Below are 13,392 nucleotides of genomic sequence, written 5' to 3'. Positions count from 1 at the left end.
TAGTTTTTTATTTGTTTGTTTTGGGACAAGAAGTATATTATATTTTAGTGATAATGTTATGAGATTCGAAAACGTACCTTTGCAGATTCTGTTGGTTTTTCAAAATAGGTATCTGGAGAAATAATACTGCAACAGAAAAGAAATCATTATATTTTTCTTCCTAAAACTATTACAGACGGAAAACATTGTTTATAAAATTTTAGGAAATAATTATATTTTACATTTATTAGCCATTTTTGCCCCCGAAACGTCTCTCGTAATATTCCAAGTGGGATTTATCTATTTAAAGAATAACAGACGGAAAAAGTTGAAAGTTACATTGTTTTTCAGTTCGATATGTCGTCTGAAACCTGGTCAATGAAGCCCGAAGTATTAGTGAAAACCCTTCAGGTAATGAGATGCAGTTTTGCGAAGTTCCGTATTGACTTTTCAATTGAATTATATTTATTTTTCATTTGCACAGACAATTAATATTGATAAGAATGAAGTTAAGTCAACTAAAGTGGCGGCTAAAACGAACGACGAACTTCTAGATAGTTTGAAAACGCCTCTCAACAGAGTTCAAAGGTATTGATTTATTGATAATTAGGGAAAACGCCTATGTTGAAACGATCAGCGGGTACTTTATTCTGGTTATTCGTGTTCAATTTGTTTCAAAAGCCGGGATAATTCAACTTTCGCAAAAAAATATAGGTATAATCTCATCGAATCGAATCCCATTTAACCGAATTTTTCCTGCAAATATTTTTCCAAATTATTGCTTTTTAAGTTAGGTTAGATTAGGTTAGGCCCATGTTTTTCGAATAAAATTTTAAACCCGCAAAATGTTCTTAGAATCCATTTGGAAAAAATCGGTTAAATGAGATTTGGTCGAATGGGCCATTACCCACTATATAGACTTATCGCTCTGAAGTAATATCATGACTGTATTCATTTCAACCATGAATATTGAACTATATAAATACTTTTTCTACCATCTGGGGCTAAGATGGGCGGTGCCTTTCTGCGTCTTACGTCATCACTTGAGCCAATCAGGAGACAGGCGTTTGTCGTGGACAACATCCACAAAACGTTTCCGGGATTACGCGATTTAACCGGGGCAGAAAATGATTAGTGATACTTAGCAAATACTTGTACTTAAACAAATTTACTTGATAATCATAAATAAAGGAATTTATTAATAATATTCTTACCTATTTTCGTTCAATCAAAAAGATGTGTATTAACATTTTATAGACTAAATTTCGCGCTAAGCCTTGGCACTGAAAGCTATACAAGTTTCAAAACGATTCCCTTCAATAAAATTTTTGAGCGGTAGTGCGTGACCAACGTCATAATAACTAGGTCCCTCCCACTGGCGTACTAGTAATTTACATATAGTTTGAACCCCTCCATTAAAGGATTTCTGGCTACACCACTGGCCCCTCCCTACATAGCGACTGAGGCTAGACTACCTAATGCAGTTCCCTATTCATGGTTGAAACGAATACATTCATGGTAATATTAGATTGAAGATACCACAAATATATTGTAAAAAAATTAAATATTGTCGAATTTCAACACAGTTACGTAACTATCATAATTCTAAAATCGCCGGCAACGCTTCTTTGAATACATCTTCCAACGGCCACCTGATCAGGCCATTCGGGTCTTATTTCTCAGATATCTGAAAGTATTAAGTAAAGACCTTTTCACACGAGCCAACTTTTCAAATCAAAATGCTGAGTCAGCAAAAATGGATCAGTGATCCATTTTTTTCTCGCGTACTTTTTTGGTGGATCAACTCATCGAACTTTTATTCACACGAACCAACTAGTTTACTCAACTCAAAGTTGACTCATCTAGTTGGATCAAAAAGTTGGCTCGTGTGAATAGACCTTAAGCCAGATCAGGTTAGTCTTATATATTCCCCTCACCAAGCAGTCTCAAATTGTAACTGATTTATTATTCTAAGAATCTAAGTAAACGATAAGATTGTAATTAGAATTTCTAAATGAATTTAATCGGGGGATATGTAAAATCGAGAACTTCGAGGCATCGGAAATCTGATCACCTTCTGTTTGTTGGCCACGAGAGCCAACAGCTCCCTACACTTACTATTACCGTTATACTCAACAAGTGGTTTTTGGTGTTATTACAGAAAACTGTTGAGCTTTTTGATTCTCAGAGTCAAGACTGCGGTCGCCAGAAGAGAACGTTCAAAGGTGAGGGCTATTCGTCTCTAAGTTGAGCAAATAGTCTTTTTCTGTGGTACAGAAATTTGATTATCGTTGAAGAAATCCGCTCAAATTACCTTTTTATTTCAATGGCCGGGGTCGGAAAGGGGAGGCAATGGAATTTTTAAAAACTGACTTTCGGGTGCCGTTCGCTTCCAGCATCGGAACGAAAACAGTGACGCTGACAGTAGAGGGGAAAGAGAGGGGAATATGACGAAAGAGAGGGGACAGTGACGGTAAAGGGGGGAGGGTGAAAATAAAGGGGGATAGCCCATCTAATGGAAAGCGAGTACAGTAACTACAATGAAGGAAGGATGCGTAACTTCCCCTTCGACCTTTGAACGGGGGAGGATCTGTGTTTATTTATAATTCAGTTCCTTTACCGAGAAGCTGCTCCCTCTTTCATCTGTTTTTTATAAGCCTTATTACCCCTGTTGGCGATATCCCGGAAAGACGTCTGACTCAGAAGTATATTTTCGTACTCGGCATTAGTATATTTAAGTTTCGTCCTAATTTAGACGCTAGGGACCCTGAGCTAGACTAAACCCGGATGGAGCAATAGCTCTGAAATCAGTTCGGCTATAATTTTTGGTAATGTACATAGGTATTATGTTACTTATGCTTACCTTTATGGTTGTGTCTTTGCCACTTTTTGGAATTGGATTATGCACCCCATTGTGAAAGAACACTTTAAATTGGGCAATAAAATAGCATTATCGCCCTGTTGGCGAACTGGTTTTAGTTCAAGGGGAGTGCCCGGTAGAAATAACCGGGGCCCGTTCATCGGGGCCATTGGCATAACTAAGATCTCCGGAGCCCGCCCGCGAATTTCGTTTTGAGGCCCCTTCTTATCAGGAGGACCGTTCGGGAACCCCATGTTCTTCTGGGGCGCTGCAGTGCTGTTATTTACGGCGCTGTTTCGGGCCCATGATAAGAGGGTTCTTTCAAATTCTTTCCTCAAAACGTTGCATTCAGTAATAACGACTCTCTTGGGTCCGAAGATATTATTTTATGTTTTCGGCCCGGTAGCGTTGGGCAATGCTATAAGCAGATATACAGAGATAGATACATTAAATGAAGGTAGATTGTTAAATTTAAATCAATTAGACCCTAAAATTAAAGCAGATAATTTTGCTAAAAATATTCTTTTCCGCTGTAGAAAACGTCTACTCTACGGCAATAGTCCTAGTATAGTTGAACTAAAATTATCTAAAACGTTATTTTAAAAATTGGGGACCGTAATTGTAAAACAGCAAATAAATTTCAGTCCACCATCGACTCAATTTAAATTAAATGTGATTTGTTTAATTTGAAGTGTTTGTGTATCGGCGCGGTTCATTTGTTTCGACTGATGTTCCGCCGTCTTGGGACATTGCTGATGTGGGAAGGAAGACTGCCCGAAGAAGACTTGGTTTTCTTTCTGACGATAGAAGATGTCAGGAACCTCCTATCCAATAGATCGCCTCGTATTGTGTCAAAGTAAGTCTTTGTAGTTCATAGATAGATAGATTTTTCCTTTTAGCAACTAGTTTTTATATATTATTAAATATTAAAATTTTATTATACTAACAAGGAGACATCCCGAAGTGTAACCCACCGATTTTGTTCAAACTCGGGGGATTGGTAGACCTTCGTGTAACTTGAAAAATCCTAAAGGGAATTTATTCAATGGGCAAACGTTTTGCCATGGCAACGAAAAATGTTTTTGACAACAACAAATTTAAATTTTCCCATTGAAAATAACATGGGATTCTGAACGATTCCTAGGGCCCTCCCCTGTGAAAAATTTTAACCAATTTAAAAATTTCGAAAATGCCAAAAATAGAAAAAAAAGATAAAAATTGACAAAAAAAAACATCAAAACTGATCAACTTTTGATCAATTTGAGGTCAAAATCCCATGTTATTTTCAATGGGAAAATTGAATATTTTGTGTTGTCAAAAACATTTTCCGTTGCCATGGCAATACGGTTGCCCATTGAATAAATTCCCTTTAGGATTTTTCAAGTTACATGAAGGTCTACCAATCCCCCGAGTTTGAACAAAATCGGTGGGTTACACTTCGGGATGTCTCCTTGTAAGTTTAAGAAACGTGACGTTTATTCAACTGCATTTAATTATTAATTATTTAATTATTGGATTATATTTTGCATGATATTAGGTCCGTGTTATTAAAAACGCCACAAAAGTGGTTCATTTTCCGGATTTCTAAAAGAGTGGGATAAATCTTTGAAAACATTAAAATATGTGCTATTGCATAGCTCACATTGTTGAGCGGAAATGAAATTTCTTCAGACGTAAAACCAATGTTGAATTGAATTACTGAATCTACTCTACCCTCCTACATCATGAAGATCAATAACGTCACTTATTATTAAATAATGTTTAATTTCGATTAATCGGATCTATAGCATCGGTTGTAATATGATTAAATATGTAATCATGATTACCATAAAGTGCAGTTTTTATTATGATTACTACGAAGTGCATTTTTAATTATGATTACTACGAAGTAATTTTTATGATTAATACAAAGTTAATTTTTTAATCATGAATGATGCAAAGCTAATTTTTAATCATGATTAATTCGAGGTTCATTTTTAATAATGATTAATTCGAAGTTCATTTTTAATAATGATTAATTCGAAGTTCATTTTTAATCATGATTAATTCGAAGTTCATTTTTAATCATGATTAATTCGAGGTTCATTTTTAATCATGATTAATTCGAAGCTCATTTTTAATCATGATTAATTCGAAGTCCATTTTTAATCATGATTAATTCGAGGTTCATTTTTAATCATTCTTAATTCGAGGTTCATTTTTAATCATTCTTAATGTGAAGCTTATTTTTAATCATGATAATATAAAGTTAATTTTTAATCTTTCTTAATTTGCAGTAAATTTTTAATCATTCTTAATTTTAAGTAAATTTTAAATCATTCTTAATTTTAAGTAAATTTTTAATCATGATTAATGTGAAGTTCATTTTTAAACATGATTAATGTGAAGTTCATTTTTAAACATGATTAATATGAAGTTCATTTTTAATCGTGGTTGTTAACGAGATACTGCCCCTCGGACTTATTTAATTTGAGCTTCTTCAATAAAATAATTAATTATGATTTTCAATATAATAGAGCCGTAAGAAGAAAGAAGCTACAGCCTAAATTGAACACAATACAACTTGAAGAATTCATGGTTGGGCTTCCGAGACCTGTAAGTGATCATTCTGAATAAGGAATCTTTTATTTCATTACCAAATTTATACGTAAAACAAGTCAACAAATAATGATCCATTGTTGAGCTGAAAACAGTTTATATTCCTCATAGCATAACTAACCCATAAGTATGCCACCAGAAAATTGAGGAACTTTTAACTTACTAACACCATGGAAAATAAAATTATTTATTTCTACATAGAACGGACGACTTAGCGATAATCAAAATACCTCATGGTCGAACTGTAAGCTTCTCCCTACTAAAAATCAAATGAACTTGGTATTTCATTGGTTGATTTGAGTGTGGCCCCAAAATCTTACTAAATACAATTTGCACTAACGTTTGAGGGGCTTACTTTCAACTTTTAACTTGCAGAAAGTTCTATTTAGAACGAGCGTTAAATTGAAATTTGGTTCACCATGTTTTAGGAACTTTATAAGAAAAAAACACCCTAAAAACCATCTAATGGCCTCAAAAATAAAATGAGGAGCCCTGCTATTTGTTCCCAGTCGACGCCACTGTAATTCAAATTACAAAATAGAACAATCCTTGAAAATATAAAATATTTATTTTTACTTGATAAAGTGACAAAGCGTTATACCAAATGTGCAATACTAATAACGTTAAAATCAGTGGCGTAGCTAGAAAAACTGAACCCCAATGAAAAAAGGAAAATGGACCCCCTTCTATACATACGGTGAAGTTTCTGGGCCCTTATAAATAACGTGGAACTCTGTGGAAGACTGTCGCTGCTAATGATGTCCTCGTATTCTCCCGGGCTTCGCTATCAGCTTTTGAGTATGCACAGTGAGAAATAGGTCGTAGTGCACTCTCTGCGGGTCCTTAGGCAGCGAATGCTGCCATCAAGGGCGAAATGGGATGGAGCGATATGGAGGAAAGGGAAGCTTGTAGTAAATTAAAATTTCTCGGTCGTCTCATTCTCATGCCGTCGACCATGCTCCCAGGTATTCTCATCCGTTCTCTACGTCAAGGAGAGGGACTAGAAAGTCGCCTATTTAAACGCATTGCGCAACTAGATCGTATATAACAACTCGCCGAAATGCCACTACTCAGCATCAATGGGACAGTATAGTTACTCGGGAAATTCAAGATTCAGCTGAGTTACACTGGCGTACTGCAGTTCTAAAGAAGAAAACTTTACTTCGCTATAGCGCAAAAGGAAAACCCCATCCGGAACCGTTTTACGGTGGCTCCTGGAGCTGTGGTGCACGCACTGGGTCTCTACTGACGGGAGAGAGGCAACACCGCCTCACTGGTTTGTCGCCGAATTGTAAACTCTGTAGTTGTCATTTTGAAAACCTTGAGCATATCCTGTTTCATTGTCCGAAAATTGAAAATGACTCTGATATCCTGGAGTGGCGACTGGTTAACTCGACTATTACTATGGAATGGAAGAGGCGCTAGGTTTTAATGATCGTATAGGAACTGACCTGGGAATGATTAAAAATATCCTCGTTACGTGGAAGAAACTCAAAGAAGAAAGGCGGCGGGCTAATTAGTAATTCAGATACCCTCTTTAATCCGGGAAGTCTTTCTGCTGTAGTAAAACACTACTTATACTTTCCTTTTATACCATTCAAACTAAACGCTCTTTAGTTATTGCCCGATTATCCTTTCATTTTGTATACGTTTTTTTGTACCTTTAACCGTGCTCCCTTATATGGTGAAGCCGCCCCGTTACAAAGGGGTTGTATTTATGTACAGATTTTATAATAAATCTTAAATCTTAAATCTTAAGACAATGGCGGTGCCAGAGGGTAGGCAAGGTTTGCTTTAAAATTTTAAAGGGGCCCCAAATCCCAACAAAGGGGGCCGAAAAAAATTAGATAAGGAAAATCTCTTGTGGGCTACCTTTTAAATTCCTTAATATTCCGCAGAAAATTATTACAGGAAGCAAACAAATTTTTTGTACGAATCTCTATTTTATTTCAAGCTTGAGGAAATAGGGGCCCCAAAATCCTTCTAAGGTAGAGCTCGCGGAGATGGATAAGTTAACCGCCAAAATTTCAATTCATCAAAAGTTCGATTAACGGTTTTTTTATGGATATTATTCACTACTATTATACGATTTAATATGCTAGTTATTATTCGGAAATTTTTCGGGATAAGGATATAAAAGAAATGAATGGAAAATTTCCTATCCGAACGCCGAGATATATTCTAAGGGCACGCAATGAAAAGTAGCCCCTATTGTTAAAATCCTGGCGCCTACACTGCATTAACAGCACTGTCCTAGTTACGCTACTGGATTAAAACGTAGAGACGAGGTTTTAGATTTCGCAAAGGGGATAATGCAAAAAGATATATCTATTTTTAAATTAATTTATAATTCTGCTTTTTATGAGCAACAAAAACGACTAATTTTTCGTAAATTTATCGCGAAATTATTTATTATTGCATCGCGTATTTAACTATTTTCTGCTCAATCCAAAGTAAAATAGTTTTATGTATTAAACCTGTTTTTTTTTCAGATTTCTGATGACGAAATTAAGAATGAAATCGATATCAATGCTGTGGCCGTTAAAGGTAATTTGATCTCAACGTTTTAATGACGGTGTTGTACACCGGAAGGTAACTGATATTAAAAAGATATCGGAGACGTTTGAGTACATACACTCCTTGATATGTGAACGCAAAACCATCCAACCTGCAAATTATCAAACCACATGAAAGTGCTGCGAGCTTGGATCGGATGGATCCTGTTAAAATCATCTGAGCTTCTACTATTTTTAACCGCCATGTTATGGCGCTAGTGGCTTGCCGTAGTCAATGAATGGCCGCTGATTGGCTGAAGCTTAAGCAAATACTATATAATCCTTAGTCGTTGCTACAAAATATATTGGCGTCAGGTTCTCCCGTATAGACGGGATAATTCTAGGTAGGAGTATAAGATTTCTATGGTTTTCTTAGTCCCGTCATCTTGACAATTTGGCTCTTCGATAAAACCCATTCATGGGTTCGCTAGGAAGTAAAAGTTAAATGGTCCTTGCGTGAAACGGCATAAACTTCGTGAAGGTGAACGTTGACTGAAAAGACTCGTGTTAGGCCTAACGGATAATCTTTGCGTCGGTGCAAAAACTGTCTTAGGCCTAGCTGTGATTTTTTGCGTCACTAACTATTTTGAAAAATTGAAATTAAGAAATAAGTCGTGTTTGTAAAGTGAATGACGGATTTAGTAGACTAAGTTTTACTTGAGTATGGATTGCAGTTGACTTCTTTTGCTAGCCAGGCGGATCTGGTAACCGACCAACTGGAAATATTTTATTATTTTAATGAAAATAACTGATATAGCTAGGAAATTTTTGTAACGAAAAGCGAATAATTTTTTTAATGCATCAAAAGTAATGCGTGAATTGTAAATGCAGGTACTCCAATGTCGGAAGGAAACGTCAAAGGCACCGCGCGAGTTATCCTGACTCTTGAAGAGGCGCCGACTATTCAAGTAAGTTTTCAGTCGATTAATTAACAGATTTAGTCCGAACTTGAAAACGCGTAAGGGAAACGCGTAAAAGTAGCTTTATCACGTGCAGACTGTTCACATCAAATGTGAAAGAATACAAAATGCCATTCTTATAGTTGATCTAAAAGAATGCAGTTTTGTAGTCTTCGTTAATGATTTTTATCGAACAATATGTTATAAGAGACAACCTATTCAGAGAAAGAACTTTCCACGAATTAAGTTCCTCATATCTCTGGTTAATTTGAAACTAGTAATAGCATTTATTGATTTAAATTGATATTAACATTGAAATTTCTGATCCATCTATGTAATGTTTATAGCCCGGAGACATTCTGGTAACAAGGGCGACGGACATTGGATGGTCTCCCTATTTCCCTATTCTCGGAGGAGTGGTCACGGAACTCGGGGGAATCATATCACACGGTAAGTGTTCAGGGAACTACTAGGCTTGGCATTATAAAGAGTAACTTAAGAAACTTGTATGTATTATCGATTTAGCATTTACTCTATTTTTGACCTTGACGGAAGCTCTTAGTTTTTCGTTCTATGAGGTCAAGCGATAATTACGTTACCAAATTTTTTCACACTTACTTTCAGCATACATGTTATCCGAAAGAAATGCAAATTGATACTAAAGAAGCTATCTCCAGGCAACACCCCAAAACTCTCAAACTTAACACAAATTCATGTTTGGATTTCATTGTACAAGAACGTATTTTACCCTCATTTCTGGTAATACAACTTACAAGGAGACATCCCGAAGTGTAACCCACCGATTTGGTTCACACTCAGGGGATGGATAGACCTTCATGTAACTTGAAAAATCCTAAAGGGAATGTATTCAATGGGCAACCGTTTTGCCATGAAAATAACATGGGATTCTGACTGATTCCTAGGGCCCCCTGTGAAAATTTTGAACAAATTTTAAAAATTCCAAAAATAGAAAAAGAAGATAAAAAAGTGACGAAAAAATGGATCATTTTTTTATCAGTTTGAACAAAATGGGTGAAAATGAATCAAAATGGCTAAATGAGAGAAAATTTAAAGAAGTACCAACATTGAAAAAATATTTAGAAATTGTTTGAAATAAATTATATTTTCAAAATTGAAAAAATTAATAAATTTTAATTTTTTTATCAAAAGCAGTAAACTTTATCAAAAACGATTGTAATTGATAGGAATTGATTGAAATAGATTATTTGTGAAATATCGGAATCATTTATAGATAAATTGGTTTAATTGAAAAATAAAATTATTTGGGTCAATTTGGTCAAGAATTATCAAAATTCGAATAGATCAAAATAGACAAATTTAAATTAAAAAATATATAAAAAATGACTCAATTTTACAAAAAATCTCAAAATAGTTTGAAATAAAATATTTTTTTTCAAAATTGAAAAAATTTAATAAATTTGTACCAGTTTGATCAAAAGCAGTAGTTTCGGTAAGAATTGAAAAAATAAATGAAATTTATAAGTTGTGTAAAATTAGATTAATATACAATTAAATTGTGTTTTTTGAAAAAATTATTAATTAGATCCATTTGGTCAAACTTGACCAAAATTTAAAAAAAATTAAATTTGGTCCATTTTGATCTATTAATTCAAATTTTGATAATTGTTGACCAAATTGACCAAAATTATTTTCTTTTTCAAATACACCAATTTATTTATATATTATTCCGATATTTCATAAAAAATCTATTTCAATCATTTTTGATCAAAGTTTCTGCTTTTGATCAAAATGTTTCAAAATTAATTATTTTTTTTTTCAATTTGGAAAAAATAATTGATTTCAAACAATTACGAAATATTTTTTTCAATGTTTGTACGATTTTAAATTATCTCACATTTTTCCAATTTTAGCCATTTTGTTTAATTTTCACCCATTTTGTTCAAATTGATCAAAAATTTATTTTTTATTTATTTTTTCAAAATTTTCACATGGTAAGAATCCCATGTTATTTTCAATTTGAAAAGTTCAATTTTTTGTTGTCAAAAACATTTTTCGTACCCATGGCAAAACGGTTGCCTATTGAATAAATTCCATTTAGGATTTTTCAAGTTACATGAAGGTCTACCAATCCCCCAACAAAATCGGTGGGTTACACTTCGGGATGTCTCCTTGTTAGTCAGAGGGCTTTTGAAAAAATCTGGTTAAAATTCTAGAATCTCCATAACCAAAGATAGCCGTTCCGGCCAATCCCTTTCTGCAATTTATCTATCCTTATTTCCGGTGCTTGTGCCGGAAACTAGTAAAATTAAAGCACACGCCAGTCACTAGATGGGGTAAGAACTCTTAAAGATTGGATCTGTTTTATCCTCAACACAAGACTCCCCATTTCTAAAACATGAAATTTAACCAAATTTTGTCTACACCTCTAAAAAAGTCAACTAAAAATTAAGAATTGTTTATTGCTAAGAAGGGTTAAAAGTGTAATGTATTTCAAAGAAAAAAATATTTTTTAGAATGGCCATTTTAAATAATTTTTAAAATAAATTAAGAATCTACATTGAAAATGTGTTCTAATCAGATTTTAAAGTCTTACCAACTTAACGAAATAAAACAACCCCATCCATTTATCTTGCACCATTCTCTTAAAACAATTGTTTTAAAAATTATCAAAATGTATGATTTTGAGTGGGTTTGTCAAATTTAATATTCAGTAAAGCAAGAACTTAAGCTCTGAACAAATTTGAGAATATATATCGTTGTCTTAGCCCTGAAAACAAACTCTACCAGCGGGAGGAAAATTTATAAATTTGTAGTTTTTCTTTACTGCAGTTTATTGTGATTCTCATTAAATGTTAATTCTATTATTTAGGTGCGGTAGTGGCACGTGAATATGGTCTGCCTTGCCTTATTGGAGCTAAAAGAGCAACAAAAATTATCAAAACAGGTAAAAGTACAAAATATGATAAATATTTCTTTTCCTTTTTCTTTCATAGACAAACGGTCATTCCTAAACTGCGTAACGCACAATGGGTAGAGTAAAAGTGTTACTAAATAAAACATGATTACAGCTTAGTTTGAATTTACTTATATTTTAGAACAACTACAAAGGATAAAATTTTCCCCTTATCTTCCCAACATTACAGTTTACTGCTGTAAAACACTTTACTTTATCATGATAGCATTTTAGACGTTTCCAGGTTATGTTAGCCCTATAATAATAAATACCCCTTCGGTTGGTAAAATAAGGATAGGTGACATTCGATGAACTCGCATTCGTATTATATTGATTATGGTTTTAATAAACAGTAACCAATAATCTCACTTTGGAATGCAATTTCCTAATTATAACTGAGGGGATGGTTGGTGTACTTGTGACGTAATTTAGGAGTGGGATTTTTCATCAATGGCGCACTCAAAAATAATTGATTGAGAGCCAAAACTAGCATTTTAGTATTTTCCACCGTTTTCACCTTTTGCAATATGGGCCAATTTTGATTTAAAAGCAATTATAAGCCATTCTGGAGCTCTTTGTGTGTAGAAGAATGATTGTTGTTAAAAAAAACTATAGCATGCACCTGATAATTTGATCCGGTCCTCGAAATGGACGAAATACGATTAAAAGTGGGTTGGCGGAGTGGTTAGCGCTTTCGCATCGCTGAAATAAGGAACAGTGTTCGATCCTAGCTTGTAGCACTGGGTGAAAACTCGTAACCAATCCTTCCGCGTTGAGCTTGCACCACTGGTTAAAGGGGTGTTTCTACCAGGCTTTTCGGTTTTCCCTTTTTATAAAAACGTATTTAGCCACGTCGCGGTTAATTCTCATAGCTCATCAACAGCTACATTTTGATTTATCACCTGCTTAGCAGACTAAAATCCAGCTGTTTCTGACTTTCTCAAGCTGGTTCCTACGTGGCTCTATGTAAAGTGCAAAGGCTTATTGACCTGTCCGTAAAAGTGCTTATCTGAACTGTGCTTCGCGAGTGATACTTTGTTCTAAACAACGTTCTCTTTTCAGGCGATTTGGTGTTGTTGGACGGTACGAAAGGAATGCTTATCAAACTGAACGAAGAAAACTGAAATTATAATTCTATTATGTAATGTGTAATCTAATAACCCATACATTTTATCACAAATGAATAAAGTTAATATATCCACGGTAGTCAACGTTCGTCAATTTCAGTGGTACTTACCCAAAAAAGGTCCGAACTATAGGGACTTGGAGATGCTTTGATCCTAATTTTTCTTAGGATTTTTTATTAAGAATTTAGTTTCTAAAAACGTTTGTCCAAATTATATCTAAATTTAGGCAGATCGAAATTTGATTTGGATATTCACCTTTATTCCGATTTCATAGAATGGGTTTGGTACAAACAGAATTTGATTTAAACTTTATGGGTCGTGATTCCAGCTAGATCCAAATTTGTGTATTGGACCAAATAATTTTCTGAACGGAAACGAAGTTAGGGAATTGAGCTGCTTGGGGCACCTGGTTTTCCATTTAAGTGGTTTCCCATATGAA

General features: G+C 34.4%; 1 protein-coding gene across 1 annotated transcript in view; it reads left to right on the top strand.

Moving 5' to 3' along the window:
* LOC149960234 (uncharacterized) overlaps positions 1–13,026 on the top strand; it is a 65,352-nt gene extending 52,326 nt beyond the window's left edge. The window contains exons 30-39 of the mRNA XM_090166606.1: positions 331–390; positions 464–567; positions 2,141–2,204; positions 3,532–3,695; positions 5,356–5,434; positions 7,930–7,984; positions 8,824–8,900; positions 9,239–9,341; positions 11,743–11,817; positions 12,889–13,026. Of these exons, the coding sequence (XP_090022732.1) occupies positions 331–390; positions 464–567; positions 2,141–2,204; positions 3,532–3,695; positions 5,356–5,434; positions 7,930–7,984; positions 8,824–8,900; positions 9,239–9,341; positions 11,743–11,817; positions 12,889–12,950 (843 nt within the window). The 3' untranslated portion in view covers positions 12,951–13,026. The remainder of the gene's footprint in view (positions 1–330; positions 391–463; positions 568–2,140; positions 2,205–3,531; positions 3,696–5,355; positions 5,435–7,929; positions 7,985–8,823; positions 8,901–9,238; positions 9,342–11,742; positions 11,818–12,888) is intronic.
* The last annotated feature ends 366 nt before the right edge of the window (positions 13,027–13,392 follow it).

This window comes from Leiobunum rupestre, chromosome 2 (genome assembly GCF_980474605.1).
Source record: "Leiobunum rupestre chromosome 2, qqLeiRupe1.1.hap1, whole genome shotgun sequence".
Lineage (NCBI taxonomy): Eukaryota > Metazoa > Arthropoda > Arachnida > Opiliones > Sclerosomatidae > Leiobunum > Leiobunum rupestre.
The sequence above is the reverse complement of the archived record's forward strand: the minus strand, read 5'-3'. Positions and strand labels throughout refer to the sequence as shown.